Source organism: Cucurbita pepo, chromosome 1 (assembly GCF_057944985.1).
Source record: "Cucurbita pepo subsp. pepo isolate OVF chromosome 1, ASM5794498v1, whole genome shotgun sequence".
Lineage (NCBI taxonomy): Eukaryota > Viridiplantae > Streptophyta > Magnoliopsida > Cucurbitales > Cucurbitaceae > Cucurbita > Cucurbita pepo.
The window spans coordinates 1,394,792-1,421,481 of NC_141798.1; the positions used below are offsets into that span (position 1 = coordinate 1,394,792).

At 35.3% G+C, this 26,690-nt stretch overlaps 5 protein-coding genes across 6 annotated transcripts; 3 read left to right on the plus strand and 2 right to left on the minus strand.

The window, feature by feature from the left end:
• The first annotated feature begins 218 nt into the window (after nt 1-218).
• On the plus strand, nt 219-2,289 carry LOC111791762 (uncharacterized). Its single transcript, XM_023673236.2, has 6 exons — nt 219-346; nt 473-602; nt 701-864; nt 1,385-1,664; nt 1,749-1,915; nt 1,999-2,289. The coding sequence occupies exons 1-6, from the start codon at nt 295-297 to the stop codon at nt 2,142-2,144; spliced, it is 939 nt and encodes a 312-aa protein (XP_023529004.2). The 5' UTR covers nt 219-294; the 3' UTR covers nt 2,145-2,289.
• Nucleotides 2,290-2,960: 671 nt separating this feature from the next.
• Nucleotides 2,961-4,285, plus strand: LOC111794750 (oleosin Cor a 13). Its single transcript, XM_023676886.2, has 2 exons — nt 2,961-3,321; nt 3,996-4,285. Exons 1-2 carry the CDS (start codon nt 3,038-3,040, stop codon nt 4,132-4,134), a joined length of 423 nt encoding a protein of 140 aa, XP_023532654.1. The 5' UTR covers nt 2,961-3,037; the 3' UTR covers nt 4,135-4,285.
• A 1,640-nt stretch (nt 4,286-5,925) lies between these two features.
• On the minus strand, nt 5,926-17,137 carry LOC111794721 (polycomb group protein EMBRYONIC FLOWER 2). Of its 2 annotated transcripts, none has more exons than XM_087123607.1 (23): nt 16,976-17,137; nt 16,371-16,502; nt 15,783-15,930; nt 15,521-15,576; nt 14,593-14,707; nt 14,260-14,419; nt 14,107-14,175; nt 13,425-13,561; nt 13,218-13,280; nt 12,967-13,088; nt 11,578-11,642; nt 11,050-11,102; nt 10,904-10,957; nt 10,758-10,817; nt 10,250-10,296; nt 10,049-10,149; nt 9,432-9,449; nt 9,198-9,273; nt 8,651-8,699; nt 7,664-7,747; nt 7,008-7,087; nt 6,689-6,778; nt 5,926-6,295 (listed from the first exon to the last, which is right to left on the minus strand). In XM_087123607.1, the coding sequence occupies exons 2-23, from the start codon at nt 16,403-16,405 to the stop codon at nt 6,175-6,177; spliced, it is 1,803 nt and encodes a 600-aa protein (XP_086979733.1). In that variant the 5' UTR covers nt 16,406-16,502; nt 16,976-17,137; the 3' UTR covers nt 5,926-6,174. The 2 variants fall into 2 exon arrangements, with proteins under 2 accessions (XP_086979733.1, XP_023532607.1); XM_023676839.2 differs by having other exon boundaries at nt 9,411-9,449.
• Nucleotides 17,138-19,530: 2,393 nt separating this feature from the next.
• On the plus strand, nt 19,531-21,966 carry LOC111808844 (uncharacterized). Its single transcript, XM_023695048.2, has 5 exons — nt 19,531-20,057; nt 20,288-20,499; nt 20,798-20,902; nt 20,996-21,124; nt 21,443-21,966. Exons 1-5 carry the CDS (start codon nt 19,733-19,735, stop codon nt 21,767-21,769), a joined length of 1,098 nt encoding a protein of 365 aa, XP_023550816.2. The 5' UTR covers nt 19,531-19,732; the 3' UTR covers nt 21,770-21,966.
• A 1,125-nt stretch (nt 21,967-23,091) lies between these two features.
• LOC111780668 (ras-related protein RABD2c) lies at nt 23,092-26,175 on the minus strand. The gene is made up of 8 exons (XM_023661137.2): nt 25,906-26,175; nt 24,894-24,966; nt 24,376-24,423; nt 24,240-24,287; nt 24,061-24,132; nt 23,826-23,978; nt 23,632-23,735; nt 23,092-23,423 (listed from the first exon to the last, which is right to left on the minus strand). Exons 1-8 carry the CDS (start codon nt 25,917-25,919, stop codon nt 23,333-23,335), a joined length of 603 nt encoding a protein of 200 aa, XP_023516905.1. The 5' UTR covers nt 25,920-26,175; the 3' UTR covers nt 23,092-23,332.
• Between the last annotated feature and the right edge of the window lie 515 nt (nt 26,176-26,690).

Genomic DNA, 26,690 nt, shown 5'->3' on the forward strand with positions numbered 1-26,690 from the left:
CCCTAAATAATTTCCCATGATATCTTGCACTTATTCTTGTATTAGATTCATTACATTCCTCAACAGGTAGAGTGCAAGAAAAGGCTTCCAAAAAGCTTCTCCTTTTTTCATGGAAAACAAAAAAAAAAAAAAAAAAAACAACAGAATCATCATGTCTTTGATTACCACTTCCATCTTTGAATCTTCCTTTCTTGTTCGGTTCTCTCACATTGTGCAGACAAAGAACATAAATTCTCTCTTTATAACACCTCCAAACAACAACCTAAAACCATCCAACATTCACACATAACCATAATGGTTGACAATATGTCGTACGATGATCCTATCAAACATGAACAACAACCTGGTACGTATCCTAAATACCTACAAATTTCGTACTTTTATCCATTTTTTTTTAAATATCCTTACCGTTAGTTTTGGATGGAACCGTGTATCTACGCTTTAATGTAACGTAATGTTTTTGTTAATACAGAAATTACAAGAACAAGAAGGGTTGAGCCACCAGCTAATTATACATTCAAAATTAATTCATACTCGACACTTTCAGAAATAGGGATGAAGAAATGTGAATCTGGAAACTTTGCAGTTGATGGCTACAACTGGTTTGAAATGCTTAGATTTGAATTTAAACTTGATTAGTATCATAAACTATGATTAGGGTTTTAATTAATCTCTCTATATCTTACATGGGTTGGCTTAGGAAATTGATTTTGTATCCAAATGGAGACGACGAAGTTGAAGATCATATCTCTCTCTACTTGGCTATAACTTCTAAGGATAATCTTCCTCTTGGCTGGGAAGTGAAGGTTATTTTCAGGTTCTTTGTATACGATCGAATCAAAGACAACTATCTAACCGTTCAAGGTATTGATATATCTGTTAGGAATCTCCACAATGGTATGATATTGTTCACTTTGAGTATAAGCTCTCGTGGGTTTGCTTTGAACTTTCCTAAAAGGCCTCGTACCAATAGAGATGTATTCTCATCCCCTAAATTAGTCAATGTGGGACTCTCTCCCAAAATTCCTCCCCTCGAACAACAAAGTACACTATAGAGCCTCCTCTGAGGCCTATGGAGCCCTCAAACAGTCTCCCCTTAATCGAGGCTCGACATTTGAGGATTCTATTGACATAGCTACGTTAAGGATATAGTCATGGGTTTATAAGTAAGGAATACATCTCGTATGAGGCCTTTTGGGAAAGCCCAAAGTAAAACGATAAAAGCTTATGCTCGAAGTGGATAATATATCATACTATTGTGGAGAGTCGTGATTCCTATATCTCATTCAAATTTTATTCATTAAACTACTCTAATAGTTATCGAACATGACTTTAGTTAACATGATCGAGACTTACAAAACGAATATCGATAATGATTTTGCAGATGGGAAAATGAGGAAGTATTCTAAAATGAAAAGTGAACATGGGTTCACCAAATTTCTTGCTCATAATGCTTTCAATCAAGCCTCCAATGGCTTCCTTGTGGATAATGGCTGCACATTTGGAGTTGAACTTTCTGTACTTAAAGCCTCAAACAAAGGAGAAAGTTTAACCATTTTTAAAGAGCCTCAACTTGGATCCTTTTTTTGGTCCATTTCTTCATTTTCTAACAAAACTAATGAATTCTATCTCTCCGAACCCTTCACCGTCAAAGGAAGAAAATGGTACGTAACGTTCAAAAAAAGAACAAAATCATTATCAAACGAGACTTACGAAAGACTCATTTTTCGTTTGACTTATTACTTCAGGCTATTGATGATATACCCGAACGGTCATTCGTCGGGAAAGATGTCACATATCTCTCTTTACTTGAAGTTGGACAGCTCGGAAACCGTTCCGACCGGGAAGAAAATCTATGCCAAATTCTTTCTAAGTGTTTATAACTTTGGAGCTAAAAAATATGTGGATCAATCAAGTAAGTTATTTTTCTTTGAGTTTTATTATGAAAATAAAGTATTTTGTGTTGGAATCTTATGTGAAGCATTGCATTATTTGCAGATGAGCATTTGTTTGATAAGACAACCTATGGTTATGGCTTTCATGAGTTCTTGTCTCGAAACGACCTTCAACCTCATCATTTGCAAAATGATGTTTTCTATCTCAAAGCTAGAATTGCTGCTATGTCGGTTGTCGAAGATTTTTAGGTCGAAATGACATCAACAACCCGTGTCGAGATGTTGTATTAACATATGATAATGTATATATAGTACATAACGTGATACATGTGCTCGTGTTTAAGAGTTGGCCAATGATGAACTCTCGACCAAAACAAATATTTATCTTGAAAAAGTATGTAGATCTCGTTAATTCGAGTATAACACAGACAAAGAAATAATGATTTACAAACGAAAAGATCGAGTCAAGTAGATAAAACCTACTCGAACAATCATCCTATGTAAGAGAAAAAGCCCACCGCTAGCCGATATTGTCTTTTTTTGGCTTTCTCTCGAGGTTACTGGGAAGAGGTTTTTATAAGGAATGTTTCGTTCTCTTCTCCGACTAACGTGGGATCTTACACTCTACTTTTGCTAACGAATGCTAGAGTTAGAATATCTCGAGAATGGGTAAGGCTGAAAAGGGTTCAATGAAAAGAAATAGGAAAACGTAGGTGCTTGTTCGGTTCGTATAGGCTTATCGTGGCATGGTAACTCGTTAGCCCTTGAAATAACGCTCGAGATACGGTCACTTTTTTTACTCGGTAAAGCGGCTTCGCTCCTATCGAGATGGTTGATTATAAGGAATATAAATATCCTTATTGGATTAACATAGCAATATCATAACAATCCAATCAAAACCCTAATTCCAAAGAAAGGATATGTTTTGAGGTGTCCCCAAACAAGGCACTTGCGTTACATGCAAACCATGCACAAGGACCTTCTCGACACGTGCCAAAGAGGTCTTTAACACGTGCTACTTCGCCACCCTTGAATTCTCTCTATATTACACCACTTTCTCTCACAAATGTCTCAAGGATTTGATGTTTTTCCTTTTTGGGTGTTAAATTTGAAGGGTTTTGGTGTTTTAATTCTGTGTTCCGATGGCCGAAATTCAGTCCCACCAACCGGGGCAGCACGGTTCTCAGCCGCGCTACCAGGTGGTCAAGGCCGCCACCGCTGCCACAGCCGGTGGCTCCCTGCTTGTCCTCTCCGGCCTGATCCTTGCTGGGACTGTCATTGCTCTAACCATTGCGACGCCGTTGCTTGTCATTTTCAGCCCGGTTCTTGTCCCGGCCGTGATCACCGTGTCGCTTCTCGTTCTGGGCTTCTTGGCCTCCGGTGGGTTCGGGGTCGCTGGCATTACTGTCTTTTCCTGGATCTACAGGTATTTTAGAATCATCGTAGTTATTAATATTGTGAGATTTCACATCGGTTGAGGAAGAGTACGAGATATGGAAAACTTTCCTTAGCCGATGTGTTATAGAAAATCTTGAGGGTAAGCTCGAAAGTAAAAGCCCAAAGAGAGATCCACTAGCGGTGGCTCCTCCCCAAAAATCTTGAGGGTAAGCCTAAAGAGGACAATATCGGCCCACTAGCCTATGCCGTTACAAACGGTATCAGAGCCGGACACTGGGCTATGTCATCTTGGAGGTTGAGCCCGAGGGGGGTGGACATGAGGCATGTGCCAGTGAAGACCTGGATGTTGACGGGTGGACATAGAGGCATGTGCCAGTAAGGACGCTGGATCTTGACGGGGTGGATTTGGAGGGGATCCAAGAGTGTCAGCGAGGACCCAGTCCCGAAGGGGTGAATAGTGAGATTTCACGTCGGATGGGGAACACCCTTATAAGATGTGGGAGGGAGAGACCCGTGTTAAAAAATCTCATAGGGTAATTCCATTTAAAAAAATCTTGAAAAAAATCTTGAGGGTAAGCCTGAGAGGGAAAGCACACAGAGACGGTATACAAATATTTTAATTTATAGATATGGGATAATTAGATTGAAATGTTGTATAGTTTTTGAGGCACATTATTGGTGTAGTAACTTTGGAACACACAGGTACGTGACAGGAAAACACCCACCAGGAGCGGACCAAATAGATCTAGCCCGACACAAGCTGGCGACCAAAGCTCGAGAGATGAAGGACCGAGCCGAGCAATTCGGACAGCAACAGACCTCCGGCCCGCAGACATCTTAAGTACAGCGCGTCCTCTTACCTGAAACAAACAAACATGTTCGCCAATTTTAATTTAATGGCTCTGTGTTGTGTTCCCTCTTTGTTGTGTGTGCCCTTTTCGTGTGTCTGTTCTTTGTTCATGTCAGTATAAAGCTTTAAACTTCCTCCTAAACTCCCTCTCTTTTGATGCTTCTTCGTTTATTAAGAGCTACAAAGAAATCCTTTGCAAGTAAGGAACACTATCCCGTACGCTACCAGAACTTATAGGTGGACGATATCCTATCGTTGTAAAGATTCATGGTTTTAAGGTCGTATATGTTTCTTCCGGTTGTACACATGAAGATATTCCGAAGGAGGTCGGATTGAGATATGGAGGTGTCCGAGTCTAAGTTGGAGTCGGAGATACCATGAAAGTAGTTCGGAGTTTGGTAGTTGGAGGTACCAGATCCTTGTCGAGAAAGAAAGTCCCGAGGTCTCGGGACCTCTAGAATTCGACTAAAATTCGAGTTCTAAACGAAGCATTGGGAGCTCGAGCTCGAGCTCGGTCTCATCGATCATCGATCACATCCGAGGGCTTCGCGAACTGCCAATTGTTGCCTCCGGGGTAGCATTGGGAGCTTGAGATCGGTGTCGGTCTCATCGACCATTGCCCCGAGGGATTCACGAACGGGCAATTGTCGGCTCCAGAATCGTATTGATCTTAATAAATGGAAAATACGTTAAAATTTTGAACTAATTTAAAATCTAATTTTATGGAAATAACTTGAGGGAGTCCAAAAATACAATTAGAAGGTTTTGTAATTTATAGTAGCTTGAAAAAAAAGATACAAAAAAACTTGTATTAAAAATTATATTTTATTTCTAATTTTTTAATAAGAGGATTATTTTTTTATTCTCCAAAATATAATACCCAAACTCAAATATTTTATTACAAAATTGACATCTAATTTCTTTTGGTAATAATAAAATCATTCACATTTAAAATAATAAAAAATAATAATATGTAAACAAATATTCATATTATTTATTTATTTATTCTTTTTTAAAGAAAAGCACTAAAATAAAATTTTAAACTGAAACATAGGCGGTTAAAATTCCGAACGAAAAATAATATTCAAACCCGAATTATCGAGCTGGAAATTAAAAACTATTTTTAAATAATTAGCGAACCTGAGTAATTGGAGTAATGACGAACAACATATCAGTCGGGGAGCCTTTGAAGGACCTCGAATCCTTATAGAAGCAATGGCAGCATATGTGCGACCCGCACCGCAGCCACCCACTCTCGACCGCCAACGGCGCCGTCGAAACGCCAGCCAGAACTGCTCCGCACATGGGTGGGAGACTGCCCCCAATGTGGCGGCTCGGGTCGCATCAGGTTGAAACATATTTTATCCCTACAGTTCGCCAGTATTTTCATCTAGTTCTTCATCTATATCTCTGTTTAATCTCCATCGATAACAAAAGATGATAATAATTTTTAAAAAAATGTTCAACATACCAAAGAAGAATTGCTTTTTCATAATACAAGTCATCCAAGACCGCACGAAACCAATTGAATCCAACCATAACCATGAAGTACCTATAGTATTAAGTTTTGTGAAACCGAGCAATCGACGTTTATATCAGTTGGTCACCCAGGCCGAATCAAGCCAAGCCAGTAGGATCAGTTTGGTTAATTTTTTCGAGTTTGGTCGGTATCATCTCCCTAACATAAGAGGCAACTCTTCCATATAAACAACAATGGGATTTCTTAGATTTGTTCCATGATAGGTTACAGGTGGTAAATCTCAAGCTACCAAGACAGACAAATGCACCCAAATTTGGGTTTCATTAAATCAAATTTTTGTATTTCAATTCCTTTCTTTGGGAGTTCCCAAATCAAAATTCTACAGTACTTCAACATTATATCAAAGAGAAACAATTATATAGATAAAGGGGGGGAAGCAGTCAATGTAGAGTACTTATAAGATAAATGCAGTGAACAAATTAGAGAAATCTTTTACCTCCTTCGCCAAAAATCTTGACTTTCAGAATGGAAACGAATAAATTTGATTCCTCTCAGCTTTTAGAATCGGAAGCTTCACTATGTATTCTTTCAAGAATAATGTTACAACTGTTCATGGAGTTTGCATCAAGTAGACCATGGTTCCACAACTTAATCATAAACAATCTCCAGCACCTGCCAGGCCCAAAAAAGTATGTTCAAACATAAACACATACGACCAGACGTATTCGGGTTTGTCTGTATGGAATCTACGTGAAAACAGGATTTGAAGAATTCAAATTATTCCATTTCATACAATAGAGAATATGTTATGGCATTCACATGATTTGTTGTTATAATTTAGTTTGATTTCAACTGAGACTTTCATGCTAGCTGATGTAAAAATACAATCTACTAAATTCTCCTTGAGTAAAAGGACAGGAAAAAAAAAGGCAGTTCTATAACATCTCCAGATACATTAACTTTTTGTAATTGGTATTCATGATCTTGCAGGATTTTTGTAATAAAAAACGAAAAAGAAGACGAAGAGCATGTGCTTCACAACAACATTACGAGAAGAGAAACTACCATAGAAGAGCTGGAGTTTTGACAAGGTTTGGTCCATGTAATTGTGAAAACGCCTCACAAGCCCAAGGGATATGGCCATCTGCAAGTACCCTAAGAACAGATAACAACGTTGTCTTCAGATAACAATGTTAGAATATTAGCCATCAATCAATGGTATTCATCCACCATCACACCATCACTCCTATATATACGTACAAAAACATGCAGAACTATGTTGCGTGTTGGTCTTCTTTCGGAATTTAATGTGGATTTGGACCTTTTTGTGCTTAATGTAAAAACATGCCAACAGTACAAGCCAAGAAAAGTGTTTGTTAGTTACCGTTGCTTCCTGACAAATGAATTCCACATATGCATCATTTGCTTCTCATCCTTGGTTACATCAACAAAATCATCGAGCATCTACATCGATGCAAAATCCATTAGCGTTTGTCACATGCCAATGACTAGGATATGGAATCAAAAACCTTTCTAGCCTCTAGACAGAATGAGGAAGAAAGCAAAGGTAGGAATTTGTGAAAATCATATCAGATTTAACTTCCAATATCAAGCCGGACACAACAAATGGTCCTACCAACGGACCTGAAAACAAGAACTCAAGGAACTAAATAAGATCACATTGTCAACCTTGCACTACCACCCGCCCTCACCCACCCTCTACAATGCCCTCCCTATCGTATGGACAACTATTCTCGAGTTTATTTTAACATGTCCACTGAATCTTGAGTACCCAGATGAAGAAACATAAAAATGCTGCATAAAGGACATCCCATATAAACTCTTAAAGAACCCCAGCAATGTATGGCACTTGTATCATTCCACCCACAACATGTGTAATTGGACGCTGATGATAACACAAATGAGGTCACTACCATCGAGCAAAACAAAACTAGAAGAAGACTAATGGAGATGATCACATCATTTCAAGGCTACAAGCCCCTATTAGCTATCAGGTGTTATCAAAACTTCAAACCTTACCCTCCTATCCTCAAGATCTGCAACATCATCATCCACTTCATCTTCACTATCTCGATCGGATAACACTTGTTCCAATGCCATCGGCTTCAAGTACAACATCAAAGATAAAAATAAAAAAAATAAACGAACAAAAGTCAGATGTATCAATAATATAACCATAAAAAGGATAGAAAAGAAAGAAAAATTCAGAACGACTATAGCAACACATTTCTTCTATGGATGAGGTGCCAAGTCCTTATAGTAACTGCCTCAGCATGAATGCCATCTGACACATGACATACTTAAGATTGAAAGTTTACCTAACTGTTGCGAGCCCAAATTTACCAAACTAAACCGTCCAGATAGTATGTAGTTCTAGATCAAAATTATAAGATTTTGCAGTTATAACAATCAAGAGAACTGGTTGTCTAATGTCTAAAATCTGTAATATGACATGCAGTAGTTAAAGTAAATAGCAAAGAGTACACAATTTTTTCGTGCTTTTAAGGACCTTGAATATTAACGGAAGTTATTTGAGAGGGACAATGGACCTCAATGTACATCCACAATGATATGATATTATTCATTTTAGATGCTACCTACAGTGATTTTGCTTTTGGTTTCATCTAGAAGGCTTCATAATAATGAAAATATTCTCTCATTTATACACTCATGAAATTCCTCTTATCTAACTAATGTGGGACTTATGATCTCACTCCCAACAATACTTCCCTTGAAGAAAGCACCACCAAACCCCCTCAAATAATCATCCATCTGTCTAGCTCTTATCCAAGATAAGTCTATAGTTCTGAAAAAGTAAAGAAATGGGGATTCTTTAAATATATAGGATTTTGTGAAACATACAGCCTAATTCCTACTTAATTTTTCTTTTTCCTTCTTTTTAGGCAATATCTATTATCAGAAAAACAAAAAAATAACAACTTATTTAAGTCTATTATGCACCATGAAAATTTTACCAATAGAAAATAAGATAACATAGGAACTCACCTGAGCTCTATGGGAATGAAAGAACTGTCTCTTCCTCAAGAGGTTACAGCTAAAAGACAGTGGAAACGGAGATAAAAGTCAGGTTAAAGTTCATATCTTCTAGCTACAGAAAAACATCCGTACGAAAGAAGCCAAGTAAACAAGTAGTTGTAATAAACAGAAATTCAATAAATTCTGATCATCCAAAACTTCAAGGGATGACAATACTCTCAGTGGAAATAGAAAATTGATGTCAGAGATGAGTGATTTGACAATAATAACGTAAACGTCAAGCCAAAAGCAATCTAAAATAAGATAAGTAAATTTCAAGCCATCTTAAAAGTCTAAGCTCAGTTTAACCTCACCAAGACCTCCTCGTTGAATCCAAGCCATTCAACGTAAAAGAGAGGTTAATCAAGACTTCAACTTAAGTGCAACATCTGAAGTGACTAGTTGTCTTTAATGCTTTCATCACAATAGAAACCCAACATGATTCAAAATGAATCTTAGAAGGATTGGCATAAAGACAAAATATCTGCAGTGATGGAAAGAGACATGTAAAACATACTGTCTTGGGTCTGCACGTTCGATCGACAATTTTCTTGTCTTGGCAAATTGAAGCATAGTTGGCGCAACATTGTGCCCTGATATTGATTGAAACAGTCAGGATCATTGAATGAATGCAGAGTATACTTAAAATACCTGCAATATCAATACTATACGTAACATAATCTAGAAACTTTAAGACAATGATGCTAACATTCAGTGGAGACATTCTCACCTGATATTAGAGCTTTTTCACCTTGGCTAGATTGAGCATCTGAAACAAGAAGGTGGTTGCTCAATAATGATATCTGTACAAGAAGGAATATATAAAATCAAGTGCGAGAGACGGCAAAGCAAAAAACTCACTCCAAATCCTTTTTTCAATAATATTGACATCTAAGCAACACAATAATATTTCTTACTTGACAAATAATTGTCAAGAGGGTATTATTTGGAAACGGATCTCAAAGAAAGTTTCAAACAATGATGAGTAATCATTTTATGAGGAGACACTTAGGGTGGCAGGATTAAAAGAGCAAAGGGGCCTAACCAACTAATGGGAAGTTGAGAGAATTATGTACTTCATCATAGAAAGTCTCTTCTCTTGTTCATAATGGTGTGATCCCAACAAAAATCTACCATATCAAAGTTCGAAGGGTTCGAGGGAGGAAGTTGGCAAAGTCATATACAAGCCGAATGGGTTATAAAAATCAACCTCAATTGGTACTAATCAAGCTCAATCCAAATTTGCAAAAATAACTACAATAGCTCCTAAAAATTACAAGCCCACACTCTATCCAAAAATAGGTAGTACCAAGAATATACACACACACACACATCATGAAGAAGAACAAAGAATGAACAAGCACATACCATCCGCCTTGTCCGAATATTCAGACTCTACAACAAAAGGATGTATGTGCTTTCCACTTTGAACTACGTTCTTAACTTTTTTGCGTCTGAGATGCCTAGAGCTGAAAAAGTATAGTAAAGGGTAGAAGTTTCCCATTAACATCAAGGAGTTAAGAAGCATAACTAAGAATGAAATCTGAAATTTCTGAATGCACGACTTACCGGAAGAAGAATGTCTGCTGCTTTGGATCAATGCCATCTGCGATGATCTGATAGAAAACCAACTCATGTCATTGTCACGACAAGACCCAAATAACTAGAGCTTGTCTAAATACACAAGCACCTTTTTCACTTAGTAAATTATTTTTTATCCTGAAACAGTGCCCATGTATAAAACAGTAGAATACAACAGGTGTATTTACCATTATATCCAGTTAATGTACCATTTTTTTTTTTAATGAGGAAACAGACTTTTCAATGGTGAGATTCAGTTGATGTACCAGCCACTAAAAGATGGGAGTTTTTACTTGAGACAACAGACACATTCTTGCACCATATGATAGAACTTCCCAAATTATCTCAAAACAAGGATAATAAATATAGACTTCCCAATAAAGTATATGAAGAAGCAGAGAAAATCCTGGAAGAATTAACGTTTATTATATTAAAGAATTGAGATATCATGGTTGTAACAGAAGTACCATAAAAATCCATGTGAAAATGTTCCTACCTCAGACCGCCAAACATCAGCCTTCGTGGAAACATTTACAGCTTGATACTCCTCAGTTACCTACCAAAACTCGATCAAATCAATGTTTACTCAACCACAGATAGATAATTAAGAAAACAATTTGAACCTCAGAAAAAAATACTGACCCAAAATTCAAAGTTGAAGAGATCATGTAATGATAACAAGTGACATCTCAAGCCCTGTACAAGAAATAGAATATGTCTTAAAATCTTTTACAGCTACTAACATAGTTCCTCACATTCAGAGCAAGAAATGAATCGAGGAAAATTACCTTAAAGCTGGCACATTTAATCAAGCAAAATGGACAGGAGAAGTCTTCAGTTACTGCAAGTAAGAACTCAACATGAATACATCAGTAAGTCAAAGCGTGCAGCATAAACAGAGGATAGAAAGAAATCAAGCGGTGACAGGAAGGAAAGAAATTAGTTCCTAACAAGGAAGGGAAGGAAGAGTATTTATTTTCATGGGAAATAGCATAAAATTTTAAAGGTGAACATGAAAAGGACATAATGACATATTTGAATGGGCTAAAATTTCTTCAAAGAAGAAACGTAAGTCTTGTATTAATGGAAGGAAATCACAAAAAGAAGTTGAACAATATCAAGTCGACACGATGAGTGATAAAAGAAAGTTCTTAGAGAATATAAACCCCATCTCACCCCGCCCAGAAAAGAACACCACTCAATGCAACTGAAAAATTAAACAAAGATTTCCATCTTGATTAGGCCAACTCAGTAAAAACCTGATAATTGAAAGAAAAAAAAAAAAGAGACGATTGGATGCAGGAGAAATACAACACCTTCAGTTTTTTGCAATCTATTGTTGTAGTACCTATAATTGAAAATAACATTTCCTGCCCTCAACCTGCAACATATAGAACAAGAGAACAATGTAACGCATACATTCTTCCTTAAACATATAACCATTTTGAATTATGCTTTGATCAGGAGCAAATAAATGATTTTTTTTACAAATAAATGTAATCATACGTTCTTCCATATACATATAGCCATTTTGAATTTTGCTTTGATCATAAGCAAATAAATTGTTTTTTATATATAGAAATACAGTAACTACAAATTTTGTCAAGCGACTTGACTATTATGATAGCATCTATGATTTAATTGATTTCCGGAGACAGATTATTATAGAGGTCAGTAGATTCAACTCTCAACTAAATCCATAGGTAAATTCCTTAGATGTTGCAGAGGATCCTACAGTATGCAGAAAAGTAGCAACAAAGGAACAAATGAACTTGGAAGAAACTTTTCAGCATTCCCAATAAAACTCTTAGTTCGTTTATGGGTAATGTTTTACTCCCAGTTAAACTTTTAGTTTGTTTAGGAGTTTGTATTAGGCATCTTTGGTATTTTGAAATCCTAATTTGATTAGGCTCCCTGAACCTGATTGGAATTCTAAATCTGAGTTTAAGTCCAATGGGGTCACCAGATGACTTTGATTTATTTGTCTTATATACAACTGCTGTAAATACTTTTCATCAATTCTTTTTTTTTTTTTTTTTTTTTATAGAAACTACAACTAAATTGGTTTCTAGCGCACCTTTTCAGAGATAAGGCTTATCTAAAACCAAGGTGAATTCCCAAAGTAAGTAGCCAAGAATGCGAACTCAGATTATGATAGTTGTGAAACCCCCTTCGGATGCCTCTCTTTAAAAGCCAAGAACCTGACATTTTTAGAAGCACCATATGCTCAAATTGAACCTTAAGATGATCTGATTTAATTCCTAACACTTTCTCAAACCAAGGAAGAATGGTCAAAGAAGCAATAAATTTGGAGATTTCTCTTTCTTATAAGAATCAAGTTTACTTTGAAATAATAAAATATACAAATGGAAAAATCCTAAAAAAAGCACCCAAGAGATATACAAAAACTCTCTGCAATTGGCACAATTTTTTTTTAAAAAAAATGCCACAAGTAATAAAATCAACGTGGTTGTACAATTGTATCCTTGAGTTTAAAATCAACGTGGAGAAAGGAGAACTTCAAAAGGAAGAAACAAAAACAAAAATCTCCCCAGGGTTATCCAAAAATGGAATCCTTCACCTATTAGCAAGAAGCCATAAAATTTATTACTAAAGTTCCCTAATAAAGGTAATCTTTATAACAACTAAACTACAATCATGTTTACATATAAAAATAAATAATGAAAACAGAGAGAGAATACTACCGAATCATATGAGATAGTGATGAGGAAGGTATTACACTGTACGTGTATGAATCGTATGGAGATTTATCCCTAGCGCCAAACTCCTCTGCAGAAATTGTGACTTGTACTTGCTGTGCTGTATGCTTTTGAGACCCAAAAATTAAGAAAGATATGGAGAAAAAGAAAGACAAAGATAAGTGAAGCACTGACAGAGGACAAAATGTTACTCAATACACAAGTAGAATAAACTAAAACTGATCGTCAAAACAGACCATAGAATCGGAATTATATGGAATTTGAAATCCAAGACACTTCTCTCCATCCAAGCAACTTGTCTGCAAGAAATAAAATATAAACTAATAACCTGGCGAGATGGTGATAAGAGATTGAGAGTTATCACCAGGTAACATAAATAAGCAGCTACTAGTGAAATGACATCAGTATAGTTTCTAGAGGAAAACAGAAGCATTTGATCAAACCTTAAGGACACAAGAGCGCATATCAACAGTTGACATTATCTCTGCCCTCTGTCCAAGACCAAAATTTGAAGAATTCTGCCACGAAATGTAAAGTGATTCCAGAGGTATCTTGCCCCACAAGCAATAACCTGCAACTGCTACATCCAAAGAAACGCAATTTTATTAGAGATTTTCATTGGACTTTTAAATTGGAAAGAAACAACAGAACTTTCCAGGAAGCAGAGAGATAGTTCCTTGTTTTCTGGGAAATGGGAATATATTGCTTTTATGTTCCATATTAGGGTAGGTTATCCAAATAATCTTACAACCAAGGGTTAGCTTCCCTGCATGCTACTTCCTTAACCCAGGGCTAAGATTTTACTCCCTATATTTTATGGGTTCAAAAGGTTCTTATCAAAAAAAAAAAATAGCCCTCAAAAAAATACAAAATCAACAAGGTTCTGAAGTATCCCTCATGGCAAGGGAAGCATACCGTTTTTTTTTTTTTTTTTTTTTTTTGACCTCTTCTTGATATAACTCAATGCCAAATTAATTCAAAGTTTGAGCCCAATAAGAAGTAAAAAATTAGCTCTACCAACAAACAATTGGTTATATTTTGACACGCTAAATCAAATAAGGATGTGGAATCATATTAGACAGAAGAATCCATAATAGAAGCAACTCAATGGAGGAAAAGGCATACCAGGAACAGATGCCATGTATAGAGACCCATCAACTGAATCTACTCCGGACAAAGTATTTGTGGATCCAACTGAAAGACACGCATATAGACCAAATATAACGTAGTTCCTTGAATAAATTTGGCCATCAGTAAAAGTTAAACATGAACACCTACTGTGGCTAACAAATAATATAGCAAGTGACCCAGATTTTGCCTCCACAGCTAGCTTGTTAATTTCAGGGAGGATGAAATTAGCTACAACTTGAGAACTGCATTCCCCTCTGTTGATGCCAGTTAAGAGGCAAGCTCGATTGAAGCGATATACACCAGAGAACTAATGGTTTAAAAAAGGAATGAATAAAACTTATAATTAGATATCATAAAATGTAACAAGCAGTAGGATGAACAATAAGAGCTTAAAAGAGTGTTTAAAATGCAGAAAACCACCTAATAATCAATATCATTCAATGAACGAACAGAGCTGAAAACTACAACAGGCCTTCTTACCTCAGCAACTGCAATGTCCGAGACTAATCTTCCCAAGATGACATACACAGGAAACAGATTATGTGCCTGCCCACCCCCACCCGAAGTCCTAGAAATTGAAATTGTCATCTGGATCCTACAGATTCAAGACCAAAACTAATAAATAGTAGATATTAAAATCAAGATTCAAAATCCAACAATGGAAACCACCGCCATTGAAGAAAGAGAAAGAACGTAATTGACAGAAGATAACTACCAAGAATGGAGGCATAGAGGTTCAAAGAGAAAGCAAGCACAACTATCTAACGAGAGAAGCAAGAATGAATCCATACCAAAAGGAATTTAAACAAGGTTCCTCAATGAAGTTTTCTTCTCAAAAATAAACTGCTACCATTAACTTCACAAATTTACCTAATCATATAAAAAGGTCGAAAACACTTGGACTTCTTTTTTTTGAAGTTTTCTCTCACCTCACTTTGACGATCGTCTCCCCTCACTAAGGCTCAAACTTGAGCAAATCCTTAAAACTCCTTGTTTCTTTAATTTATCTGAATCTAAAATTTTATCTTTGGTACACCAATTCTTTTGACATGCAGTGTACTTGCCTAATTATGGCACGTGTCTTTTTTTTTTTTTTTTTGGGGGGGGGGGGGGGTGGCATCACCTGCCTGCACTTCAAAGGGCAATTTGCCTCAATGTGCATGTGCACTTGAAAAAGCATTGATTGACGGTTCAACACCTTTTTGAACTTTATATTATAATTTTCACATATTAATGAAATGTCTATTTTCTTAACAAAAAAAAAAAAAGATCACTGAACGTGAAAATGGTGAAAATGATGTCCAGAGGAACCAAATGATACTAGCTTAACCATTCTGATATGAAACCAAATTCTTCTGATAGTTGATATAGAGAAATTTTGAAGAGAATCCAAAACAAAACCAATTACCTTCTCCTGTGTTCTGTCTCTATTTTGTAACTTAAACATCTTTGAAGAAACAATGGCTACAATGAACAAAAAAGAAAGATTAGTATAATATGGGCCAAACAACACAAATATGACAATTGAATTTTATTTTCGATCAAAGACCTTTCAAAACTATCCAAACTTTCCATATCAATCTCAAGTTGTTCTTACGAGTCTTGCCTCATTATATATCATGTATTATCTCCAATTTGGAGAGAGAGAAAAACAAGCTAAAATGTATTACATTTCTAATAGCACGCCGTTGAAGAATGTTATAGAGTTCAACTGGCTTGCAGTAAAGTGAGAGGCTCTCTTCTGCAGCAATTTCCTCTTCTTCAGATAGATGAACACGAGATTCTACACGGCACATCTGATCTGCGTTTCTGGAACAGCTGGGAGAGCAACTAAAGATTACTAATATGCAACAACAGCAAAGTTAAAAGACGAAAGAACAAGAACAAGAACAACCACATAAAAAGGTAGACAGTCAGAAATCATGGAGGAAAATTTAAAATTCTCTCTTGAGGCATATGAACTTAAGCACTGAAGTTCTTCTACCACAATCACGACCCTCCCTGACACAAGAACTTCTCACAATAGTTTTTCCATATGTGTTGGTGATTGTACCAGCAACGAACTACGAAGTTACATGCTACATCCGGCCATAAGAAGTTACCAACTCTTACAGCTCATTTAAATCTCGAAAGTCAAAATATTTCTCAGATGATATGATCCTTCCAGAAAAATCAAAGCTACAAACAAATCTTACTTCTATTACGTTTCATTAGAGAGCTCGGGGTTAAAAAGACTGATGGAAATAAATAGCACGTACGAAGTTTCACGAGTCACGAGAGGTATGCCAGGCATTCTTCTCCAGCAATTTCAATTACAATCTCATGGCAACTCTAGACTTACAAGGCTTGACGCCCCCAACACATCCCCTTTACGCATCGGCAACAGAACACTGCAACATTTGAAACGAAGAAAGATAGAGCCTCAACACTAATTCAAAATACCACTACACATTAACAACACAAGAACCCCCATAGCTGTTTCGCAACTCATTTCCATAAATTTGAGCTCAGATAAAGAGATACGAACTTCCTAAGGCTATGCAGGAGACGAATCGAAGTTTGCTCAACTTCAAGCGGTTTCCACTCAAAAAAAAAAAAAAAAAAAAAAAAATCATTCAATATGAAAATAGGAGAAGCTTAAACAATTAGAGTGTAGGAGCTCCAATTTTACAAAACGAGCAAAACCAAGTTCTCCACACTTTAACAAACTCGAACTCTGAGGCCAAAGGCGCTTTAGCAACAAAATGAAACTACAGACAGAAAATTAAGCTGAAGATAGAAATGGAAATGCAGAAATAAGTAGAACAAGTGAAATTTAGCGAAATTAACATCGAACCTGGTTCCATTAATAGTAAAGTCTTACCTACAGTAGCTCAGAGTTCTCGATGTTGCTCCTATGTCGGTTCAAGCAGAGAGAGAGAGAGATCGATAAGATATAGAACGGTGATTACAACGAAAAATGGATCGAACTGACACTCACAGTCGCAGCACCAGCAAGGTAACCTTTGCCCTTTGGAGCCTGGAAGTTCTTTCGTTTTCCTTTAATTGCAAAAGGACCCTCGTAATTTTCATTTTTCCCAAAATTACCCCAATTTTCTCTTCAAATTAAAAAATATCCCATAATTATTATTTTATTAATTTTTTTTTTTTTTTTTAGTTAACTCCAAATAAACAATGAGTCATTTGGTGTGTTCATTCGTGGTTAGAAATCTCAAGATCCTAATAAAATTGTATATTGTACTCGAACTATATCGAGAGGTGTTTCATATTGGGGTCGTTCTTCTCGTTAGATCTCTTAATGGTCAATCGAGCTTGACAGGATCTATCATGTTAGTACTGATATGCGTCGTGTACAGAATTTATGTGTTCGTGTCCTCCATAGACTATCTTAAATATTATCCAATGAAACTTGTCCAATCGTTGTCGGTGTTGAATGATCGGTGTCTTAGATACTTCCTTCTTCTGTGTTCTTTCTTGAGATCTCTTTTCTTAATCTTATCTTTTGTTTTTTTCTCTGTTTCCATATTTTGTAGTGTTTAACAGTGTCTTGACTTCAAACGGTGAAATTTCCATATTAAATATTTCTTTAATGTATTTTAAGTGCTAACGTAATTAAAATTTATAAAATATGTGGTAATAAAAAATCTGAACTCGATTATCGATGAATAATGGTCATTTTTTTCGTAACTGTTCTCTTTATTTAGTAACACAGTTAATTTATTTCCCAAAACTGAGTATAAGTGTTTCAATATCTATAATTGTCAGGTTTGATAGGAGATTTAGTAGGTAATTTTGGTAATATGAACTGTAAATACATTTTTCTAAAAAAAAAAATTAATTCAATGCATCCAAATATGCAATTTTACATTAATTTTACAACCGTGTTTGAAGAAACTTAAAATTTAAATCGGTCTCGAACAGATAAAAGAACCAATGAAATACAGTCTTATGTATGTTTCGTCTTAGATTACAGATTGGTCAAGAGCACTATAGTCGACTTTTAGGTCACCCACTAATATATTGTCCAATAATTATTATTCGTTGAATTTAATTTAAAAAATTGAAACTCGATAGGTTACTTAATTTGTATTTAAGTTGATTAACTGGTCTATAATCCTGATATGAATATTTACAAATTTATAATTAAATATTGTATAATCATATAGTTATAGATTTATTTATAATTAAATATTTTAAAAGTTAATTAGGAGAGTATTTAACAATAATAATAATAATAATAATAATAATAATAATAATAATAATAATAATAATAATAATAATAATAATAATAATAATAACCGAGCTTAATGTCCATTCAGGGAGCTAACACAACTTAGCAATCCTAAAATCGGTCTTACATAATGTTGAATATTATTAACCGTCCAAATAGTAGCTATACTAATATAGCGTTAATTCAATCATAAATGAATTTTAGACGGTTCAAATTAGTCGAGCTAACCGAGTCAACTGAACCAAACTGAGCCAAAAGGAGCCATGGTTAGGGACACTGACTTGCTTTGGATTAATATTACTTTTTATTTTAAATAAAATAAATTAAAATAATCCAGGTGAGATTTAAAATTGGATTACCTTAGATTTTTAGGATATAATTAACAATATCCAAATAGAGGAATAAATGAGAAAATAAAATAAAGATAAGATAAAATATTGGAAAAAAAGAATAATGAATTTAAATATATTTGACATAAATATCCTAATTTCAATATAGAAAGTCGAATTTTGACGTAACCAAAAAAATTTTAAAAAATGGAAAAAATTAAATTAAAAATTAGTTAAAATATAATTTTAATCATACTTTAACCTAACTAATTTCAAATATTAAAATATAGTATTATATTTTTTATAAAATTTTAAATGGATCATTGTATTAATTAATTGTTGACTTATATATAAAAAATAGTTTATATTAACTTTTATTTTACAAAAGTATTATTTAGAACATTAAAATGCGAATAAAATAAAATAAAATAAAATAAATCTCAAAATGGAAAATGAAAATAAGCCATAATCAGGTACAAGAGTCTCCACAAAAATCAATATATTTCCGGACACGTGGCGAATTTCATTGGTCAAAAGAGTCGCGGCTCTTGCTTCATAGGAATCCAACGGCCGAAATTGCTCGGAAAATTAGACGAAAATTTAAGATAAGGGCAAAAACGTAATTTCACAAAAGGAGAAAATGGTAATATCACCACGTGCTATTACAGTAATGGAAACCGAAGGCCTATTTATACGCAAAAACGAGCAAATTTCATCTCATAAACAAAAAAAAAAAAAAAAGTTTTTTTTTTCTTTTTCTTTTTTTTTTTTAATAGGAAAAATTGATAGAAGGAGAGAGAGAGAGAGAGAGAGGAGAGAGAGAGAGAGAGAGAGAGAGGAGAGAGAGAGAGAGAGAGAGAGAGGAGAGAGAGAGAGAGAGAGAGAGTTGTGGTTTATTGATGAATCGATGAGCAAATTTCTTCCAATTCAAATTCTCTTTCTCTTTCTCGCAGCAGTTTTTGATTGAGAGAGAGAGGAGGAGAAAAAAAAAAAAAAAAGGAAGAAGGAAACCAGCCTTAGGGTTACCAGTTTTCTCTTTGGTTGTTTGTTTCTCGGGAAAATGGTGAGGGAATCGCCGAGAAAATGTTCGCATTGTGGATTGAATGGACATAATTCGCGAACATGCAGTAATTTTGCGAAGGGGAATAATAATAATAACTATTGCGTCAAATTGTTTGGAGTTAATTTGATGGATAATGGAGATGAATCTATGCGGAAGAGTCTCAGCATGGGGAATTTGAATATTCACGTATGTAATCACAACGCCGCTGCGGCCGGAAACAATGTCGCCTGTTATAATGCCGCCGTCGGTGACGACGGTGGCTATCTTTCCGATGGCCTTATTCATAACACGAAACGCAAAGCCGCTCTTGAGAGGAAGAAAGGTACGTAATCGTTTTTTTTTATTCAAGAAATTGCATCATAAATCCCTATGTATTCTGAGAAATTTGTGGAGAAAAAAGGAAAATCAAAGCGTTTGTATGGAATTTTAAGCCTATTAGTTTGATTAGCGGAAATGAATCTAACTCGATCGCTGATAATACGTGTTAGTAGAGATGTCGGACTCGGAGAATTCGTAGATTGTACAGAGTATAAGTTTTGTGAGATAATGCAGGAAAGCCATGGACTGAGGAGGAACATAGAACCTTTTTGGCTGGTTTGAAGAAGCTGGGGAAAGGGGATTGGAGAGGAATTTCGAAGAACTTTGTGACGACACGAACACCGACGCAAGTAGCTAGTCATGCCCAAAAGTACTTTTTGAGGAAGATGAATGCGAACGATAAGAAGAAACGCAGAGCCAGTCTTTTCGACATCCCGGAAATCAAAGTAATAATTTGTTTTCTCAACTGCTTCTTGACGTGTGTCTCGATCAACTTCCCAAATGATTTTAGCCATATTTGTTTTAAAAACTTATAAACACCACTTCTATTCGGTAAGTTTCTTCGTTTTATTATCTACTTTGTGTCGATACCAATCTATTTTTCGAACGAAAAACGACCCGAAACTTCAAAAACTAAAAGTCGAAACTTAAATGGTTATCAAATCGGAGTTCTGCTGGAAAATTACTCTGAATATGCTTTTAACTGTTGTGTACATTGTGTTATGTTTATATATATGTGTATAGAACAATGTTTCTCAAGAATGCCAAGCTCCATCATCTTCAATGAGGGCTAATGGAGAAACGTCACAAATTCTGCTGCCAAAGAACAGTTCTGAGAATCAACAACAGGTGAAATTCTCATCTCTTTGATCAATTTCTGTTTATAATCTGTAAGAAATGGGTGAATTCAGCTGTTTTTACTGTATATGAACATGGTTACAGGTCAGTAATTTACCAACACAGCTTATCAATCGATTCCCTCATCTTTGTTTGGATACTCCTCATTTCGTGCCTTCAACAACTGGATCACCAGCTTCTGGTGTTGCAAATTTGCATGGGATTCCTTATGTGGTAATTATTTCGTTCTAATCTCGGATTAAAAACTTTAGCGTTTCTTAGTCATAGTAAAGAAATCGTGAGAAAATAAGCATAATGAATGGCCGCTCGTTGGTAAGGCGAGAGCTTCAAGCTTGATTTCTGATAGCGCACCTTACACACAAGTACCATCCAACGAAGGGCAGACGAACCTTCTTTCTAAATGGGGAGCCCAGAGCACCTCATGGTGAACCAAATATGAACATAACGAGACACGGACGACTCGGTGTCTCGTACGTAAAACAGAACAAGTAAAGTAGGTGATGTAATGTAATGTTTGAATATGGTGATCAGGTGGGAGTTTCCCCTAATAATGTTCCAATAATCCCTTTGGTGAAGCTGGGAAGAAGATCATCAGCTGTTATGGCAATGCCGAAGAGCCCAATAAGGACAAGCAGTCCGAATGCAGCAGCAGCAGCAGCAGCGTTGGTAGCCCATCCATCTGGTATTCCTCCTTCTCCAAGGTCTTCCCCTCAAAGACCGTTGATGGTGCAGTTGCAGGCTTCTGCCATGGCAGCCTCTTTTGAGACAGATGCTCTAGAGCTCAAGATTGGACTGCCCCAATCTCCACAGGCTAAGAACTTGTCTTCTCAAACTTCTGGAGCCATTAGAGTTATATGAACCAACAAGAAAAAAACAAAAATTGAAAATTAAAAAGAAATGTGAAATTTATCTTCTATAAGAAGGTTAATTAGAGTAAGAAAAAAGTGTTATTTTTTTGAATGAGATGTTTGTTTTTGGCCTCCTCTCTATGCATGTAATAGGTAATAATTGATTTGTAAACCATATTCAATTCAATTTGATATTGTTTGCTTCAATCTTGTATATGGATGGATTTTGCTTATATAAGTTGTAGGGTAATTGACCATCCATATAATGAACACGGGTTGTTCACAAGAACTTTAGCTCATTTTGTTGAGACATCAATTATTATTTTAAAGGTGGATGATTTGACTTTTTAATCATAATTGTTATGTTTAAAATTATTATATAATTTTTTTTGATGATTTTTTTAATTATAATGGTTATGTTTAAAATTATTATATAATTTTCTTGATGAATTAAGAATTTGTCAAATATTTTTTTGTAAATCTTAATTCGAATTTTTTTTATTTTTGTCTTCATTTTTACATTAATATTTATTTCATAAAACAATTACTAGCTTGGATTTTAATATTTTGAATTAGAGTTCATCACGATGAAGAACCTTAATGTTGTTATTATATATATATATATATATATATATATATATTTTTTTTTTTTTTTTTTTTGTTGAAAAGTGAATTTCATATAAAGTAAGAAAAATAATATATTGGATAAAAAGATTATGTTGGGTTAGGTAGCAAAGTTTCGAGACTCGAGGAAAGTTTCCTTCTTGCTCATAATTTATTTAATAGAAAATATATTTTAAACAAAGTCCATTTAAATAGGTTCCTATATTATTTCTTGGATAGAAAACATAAGAGTAATTATTAAATAAATTAATTAAAAAAAAAAAAAAACTGCTTTCATATCGTGATATCAAACTTTTATGTTGGTTCGATCTCTAAACATGTCAAATGTCTTAGCTACACATTTTCTTCGGTTTCTTATTTAAAAAAAGTGCATGCAGATTACTTTTAACACTATACTTATATACCGTTCAAGATTTGTCGCATGTATGACAAAGTTCCCCATCCTCAAACAAAGCCTTCTTGGCTCATACATAAACTTATATTGAACCTAAGATGGCTATGCAGGTGTTCCCAACTACTAATGCAATGCAATGCAACTAATCGATCGTTGCAGGTAATATAAGCCTTGAGCCATTGAGAGGATTAGAAAACTATGAAATGACCCATCAACACAAAAATGAAGACAAATTTGAGCATTCTTAAGCTCTACCATTTGCTATCTAAAGTCAGAAACATAAAGCATCCAAGCATTCTCCAAACAAATATTAATGAGGCAAATAAACTGAGATGGCTTGAACTGTACCTCTAAAAGTTCCCTACACGGCAGCTTAAAACAGGTATTGGAAAGAAGAAAAAGGAAATACTACTGCTTTGATAATACAGAAAGGTATAGAGTGACAATTCAAGGTCTATTTGAAATGAATGGGATTTCAGATACTTTATAGAGAGAGATTCGAATGCACTTGATATTACGTGCACAATGCACACTTGCAATGGCAGAAACAACCAACTAAGAACAACATCCACCCTTCTGGTTGACGGGTTGCCCCTGTAGCTGCACCGTCGGTGGCCTCGCATTGTTCGCAGGCAGACTTGCCATCCTGGATGCAGAGCATGAAGATTAGTAATTGTTCAAGTGGTCTACAAAACGAAACGAAGTTGAAATACTTTGTGTAACGACCCTAGATTGCTACTTAACCTAAAATCGGTGCTGTATACTGTTTTAAATGATTATTTTCGTAGAAATCTAGATTCGTTACACATTCAATTGAAATTCTGCCCACTAGTACACAAGAGAGGGAGATATACCTATTTTTAATGTCAGCAGTCATGGCCATAAATGCCTGTTCTACATTGGTAGCATCTTTTGCACTTGTCTCCATAAATGGGATCCCAACCTCATCAGCAAAAGCCTACAAACATGTGAGATCATCAAAAGAATTTTACTCGGTTTCTCATGCCTCCAAGGCTTTCAGTAATTTAAGTCGACAAATCGCTTTTACCTTTGCTGATTCATAGGACACTACTTTATTAGGAAGATCACACTTATTGCCAACTAGAAGCTTGTTTACGTTTTCACTTGCATAACGGTCAATTTCGTTTAACCATTGCTTAACATTTTCAAAACTCTCCTGGTCTGTTACATCATAAACAATCTGAACCAACGAGGGAAACAAACTCAGAGTTCTGTGATTAGAGAAAAGTTACTATAATGGAGCTATAATGCATAAGACTTACTATTATGCCATGTGCCCCACGGTAGTAGCTACTGGTGATGGTCCTAAAACGCTCCTGTCCTGCAGTATCCCACTGAATACTCCAGAAGTCAGAAAAGAGGACTTACAGAAAGTCTATGTATGTATGTGTCACAATATATATATACGTGTGTGTGCGCACGTGTAGAGAGAAAGTCTCACAATTTGGAGTTTAATTGTCTTTCCATCCTGCTCCACGGTGCGTATTTTCTAGAACATCAAAATCCTTAAGTGATCAGAGCGCAGATACATAATTAAAACAGAATGGGTTTGAACTTAAAGGATCATAAAAGCTTACAAAATCAACTCCAATGGTACTAATATAACTATCCAGATATGAGTCATCCTGTATATAAGATACAAAAGAAACCAATCAGTAGATGAAACTCCAAGAAAGCAACTATCCAAACAAGAAAAACCCCTGGCAAGTAGGCAATTTAATAACTGTCAAAATGGAAGAACAAGAAAGCAATTTCTTCAGTATCATGAGATGTCATGCCACAATTATCACAATAGTGAAAAAGATCAAGGAGCTATCGGATCCAAAACCTTCCACTACAATATATAATTCCCAACTCTCCATCTCTTGTTCGAAAAAACTTTTGAAACTTTCTAATTCAAACATACATTTCATTTGCTTTGCCGTTTCGGATCTACGCAGTTTGAATGGATATATAACAAGCACTATGTATCAACATTCAGTAATCCATAACATAATAATCTAGAGGTAATAAAAAATCGATTTTAATGAAGATGAAGGGTGTAACCTAAGAGTTACAAATGTTGAACAGACGATGATAGAGTAATGAATCTTACAGCAAATCTCAAAAGAAGACATGATTTGCCAACTCCAGAGTCCCCAATAAGCAAGAGCTTGAACAAGTAGTCACTATCAGAGAAAACCAAATTAGAAAAATAAAAAAACTCAAATGTTACAAACTCAATTACTTAAAAGTTACAATCATGAACATCCACAGCCTACGATGAAAATTTATCTGGGTATCTGTTCTACATTCTTAAGCAACTGATTTAATAAATAATCATTTGCTTGAATAAAATAAACTTAAACTAAGTATCAAAGCAAGCAGTCGTCCAGCTCGACGAACAATGTTAATAATTCGAACACTGAAAAGGAAAATTAGTAAAAATCAAACCAGTAGGGACAAAGAGAATTGTAACTTATCAAATTTTCATTTATTTATAAAAAATATATGATGCCTAATGCCTTCGCATCCAAGAGAACAAAAGTCCATATCCATACACAGAACAAAGAAAAAAATGCCATCCATGAAGAGGTCATGGAAATTTTCAGAAAAGGCAAAACTTTCATAGATAATCTCAACTGTATAAATTTTAGGGAGACAAATTGGTGGAAAAACAATAGAATTTCAAGGGTATTATATATACGTTTTGAATTTAAGAGAAACTAAAAGGTAATTGGCCCCCTCCTATCTACATAAAATTCAATTCAATTCAATGGTTTGTCGACCAATCAAAAATAAGAACGCTCTGAATTCTGTTTTCCTTAACCGAACAAGAGCTTTGAATTAGAAGATTCGATCAATCCAAAAACAATAGAATTCATCCACCTCAAGAGAAAATCGTTCATTACAAAGAAAAATGAGAATCACAGATCTAATCCTTAAATTGACAGAATATGTATATAAAAAAAACAAGCATCAAACAAAGGAGAAAGAAAAACTGAAACCTAGTTATTGAAACTATCCTAATGGATCATTGTCGCCAAACGAAACGAAACAAAACAAAATCAAAAGTTATTCACATACGGGAATCGCTTGAAAAAGATTCGATCAATAACGCGACTTACTACTCAGGATTCATGATTGTTGGTGGAATGCTGATCTAGAAAGGGGAAAAGCGCAACCGGATTAGAACCGGTCAAGGTAATTCAGACCGGTGGGCGATCCAAAGGGCAGAAACGAGAGAGACGAAAAGGAAGAGAGTGATGAAGTCGACGACAAAAGGCAGAAGATGAAATAAAGATTTGTAGAACTGAAGAACGAGAAAAATGTTTGAAATTCGCGTTTTTCACCACAGAACTTTCTGAAATTTCTTATTTTCCCTTAATTTCTAAATATTCGCAGTTCAACCCCTTCACGGATGGGATTTGAAACTACAAATATTTTACTTTTTATGTGGACCTGTCATTCTGGGCCTAGTGGACCATGGCCCATTTAACTGAGATGTTAACACTTCATTTAGTCAGTGCATTGCTCATCTTAAAAGGTGAATATATATATATATATATATATATATATATATATATATATATATGATTTTAAAGAGGTGACGTGGACAAACTCGTCGTTGTGAACACGGTGTTAAAGGTAGTAGTTGGGGCGGGTACAATTGGTAAAGTAAATCAGTTGGTAAGAAAATACGTCGACTCAGATGAAATGATGAGGCGGGTAGTGTTACGTCGACTCAGGTAGTGTTACGCAGTGGTAAAGTAATGATGAGGCGGGTACAATTGGTAAGAAAATGAAGTGATGAAATGATAGCATCACACAAAAGGTAGTAGTTGCCCAATACGTCGACTCAGATATAAACCAACACGCTAACAAGTACTACCTAAAAAGTTCTAGAATTTAC

Bases quoted from the DNA above. Each gene is read 5' to 3' on its own strand.
- LOC111808844 (XM_023695048.2), top strand. From the start codon at position 19,733: ATGGTGAGGGAATCGCCGAGAAAATGTTCGCATTGTGGATTGAATGGA. The intron at 20,903-20,995 runs GTGAAATTCTCA...ACATGGTTACAG, and splicing joins GTTCTGAGAATCAACAACAG to GTCAGTAATTTACCAACACA. The intron at 21,125-21,442 runs GTAATTATTTCG...TATGGTGATCAG, and splicing joins TGCATGGGATTCCTTATGTG to GTGGGAGTTTCCCCTAATAA.
- LOC111791762 (XM_023673236.2), top strand. From the start codon at position 295: ATGGTTGACAATATGTCGTACGATGATCCTATCAAACATGAACAACAA. The intron at 347-472 runs GTACGTATCCTA...TTGTTAATACAG, and splicing joins CAAACATGAACAACAACCTG to AAATTACAAGAACAAGAAGG. The intron at 603-700 runs GTTTGAAATGCT...GGGTTGGCTTAG, and splicing joins GCAGTTGATGGCTACAACTG to GAAATTGATTTTGTATCCAA.
- LOC111794750 (XM_023676886.2), top strand. From the start codon at position 3,038: ATGGCCGAAATTCAGTCCCACCAACCGGGGCAGCACGGTTCTCAGCCG. The intron at 3,322-3,995 runs GTATTTTAGAAT...TGGAACACACAG, and splicing joins GTCTTTTCCTGGATCTACAG to GTACGTGACAGGAAAACACC.
- LOC111794721 (XM_023676839.2), bottom strand. From the start codon at position 16,405: ATGCCTGGCATACCTCTCGTGACTCGTGAAACTTC. The intron at 14,176-14,259 runs GTAGGTGTTCAT...CGTGTCTTTCAG, and splicing joins TATATTATTTGTTAGCCACA to TTGGATCCACAAATACTTTG. The intron at 9,274-9,410 runs GTGAGAATGTCT...AATCAATATCAG, and splicing joins TGAAAAAGCTCTAATATCAG to GGCACAATGTTGCGCCAACT.
- LOC111780668 (XM_023661137.2), bottom strand. The intron at 24,133-24,239 runs GTGAGACTTTCT...TGGAGTATTCAG, and splicing joins AGACAATTAAACTCCAAATT to TGGGATACTGCAGGACAGGA. The intron at 23,424-23,631 runs GTATATCTCCCT...CTCTGCATCCAG, and splicing joins ACTGCTGACATTAAAAATAG to GATGGCAAGTCTGCCTGCGA.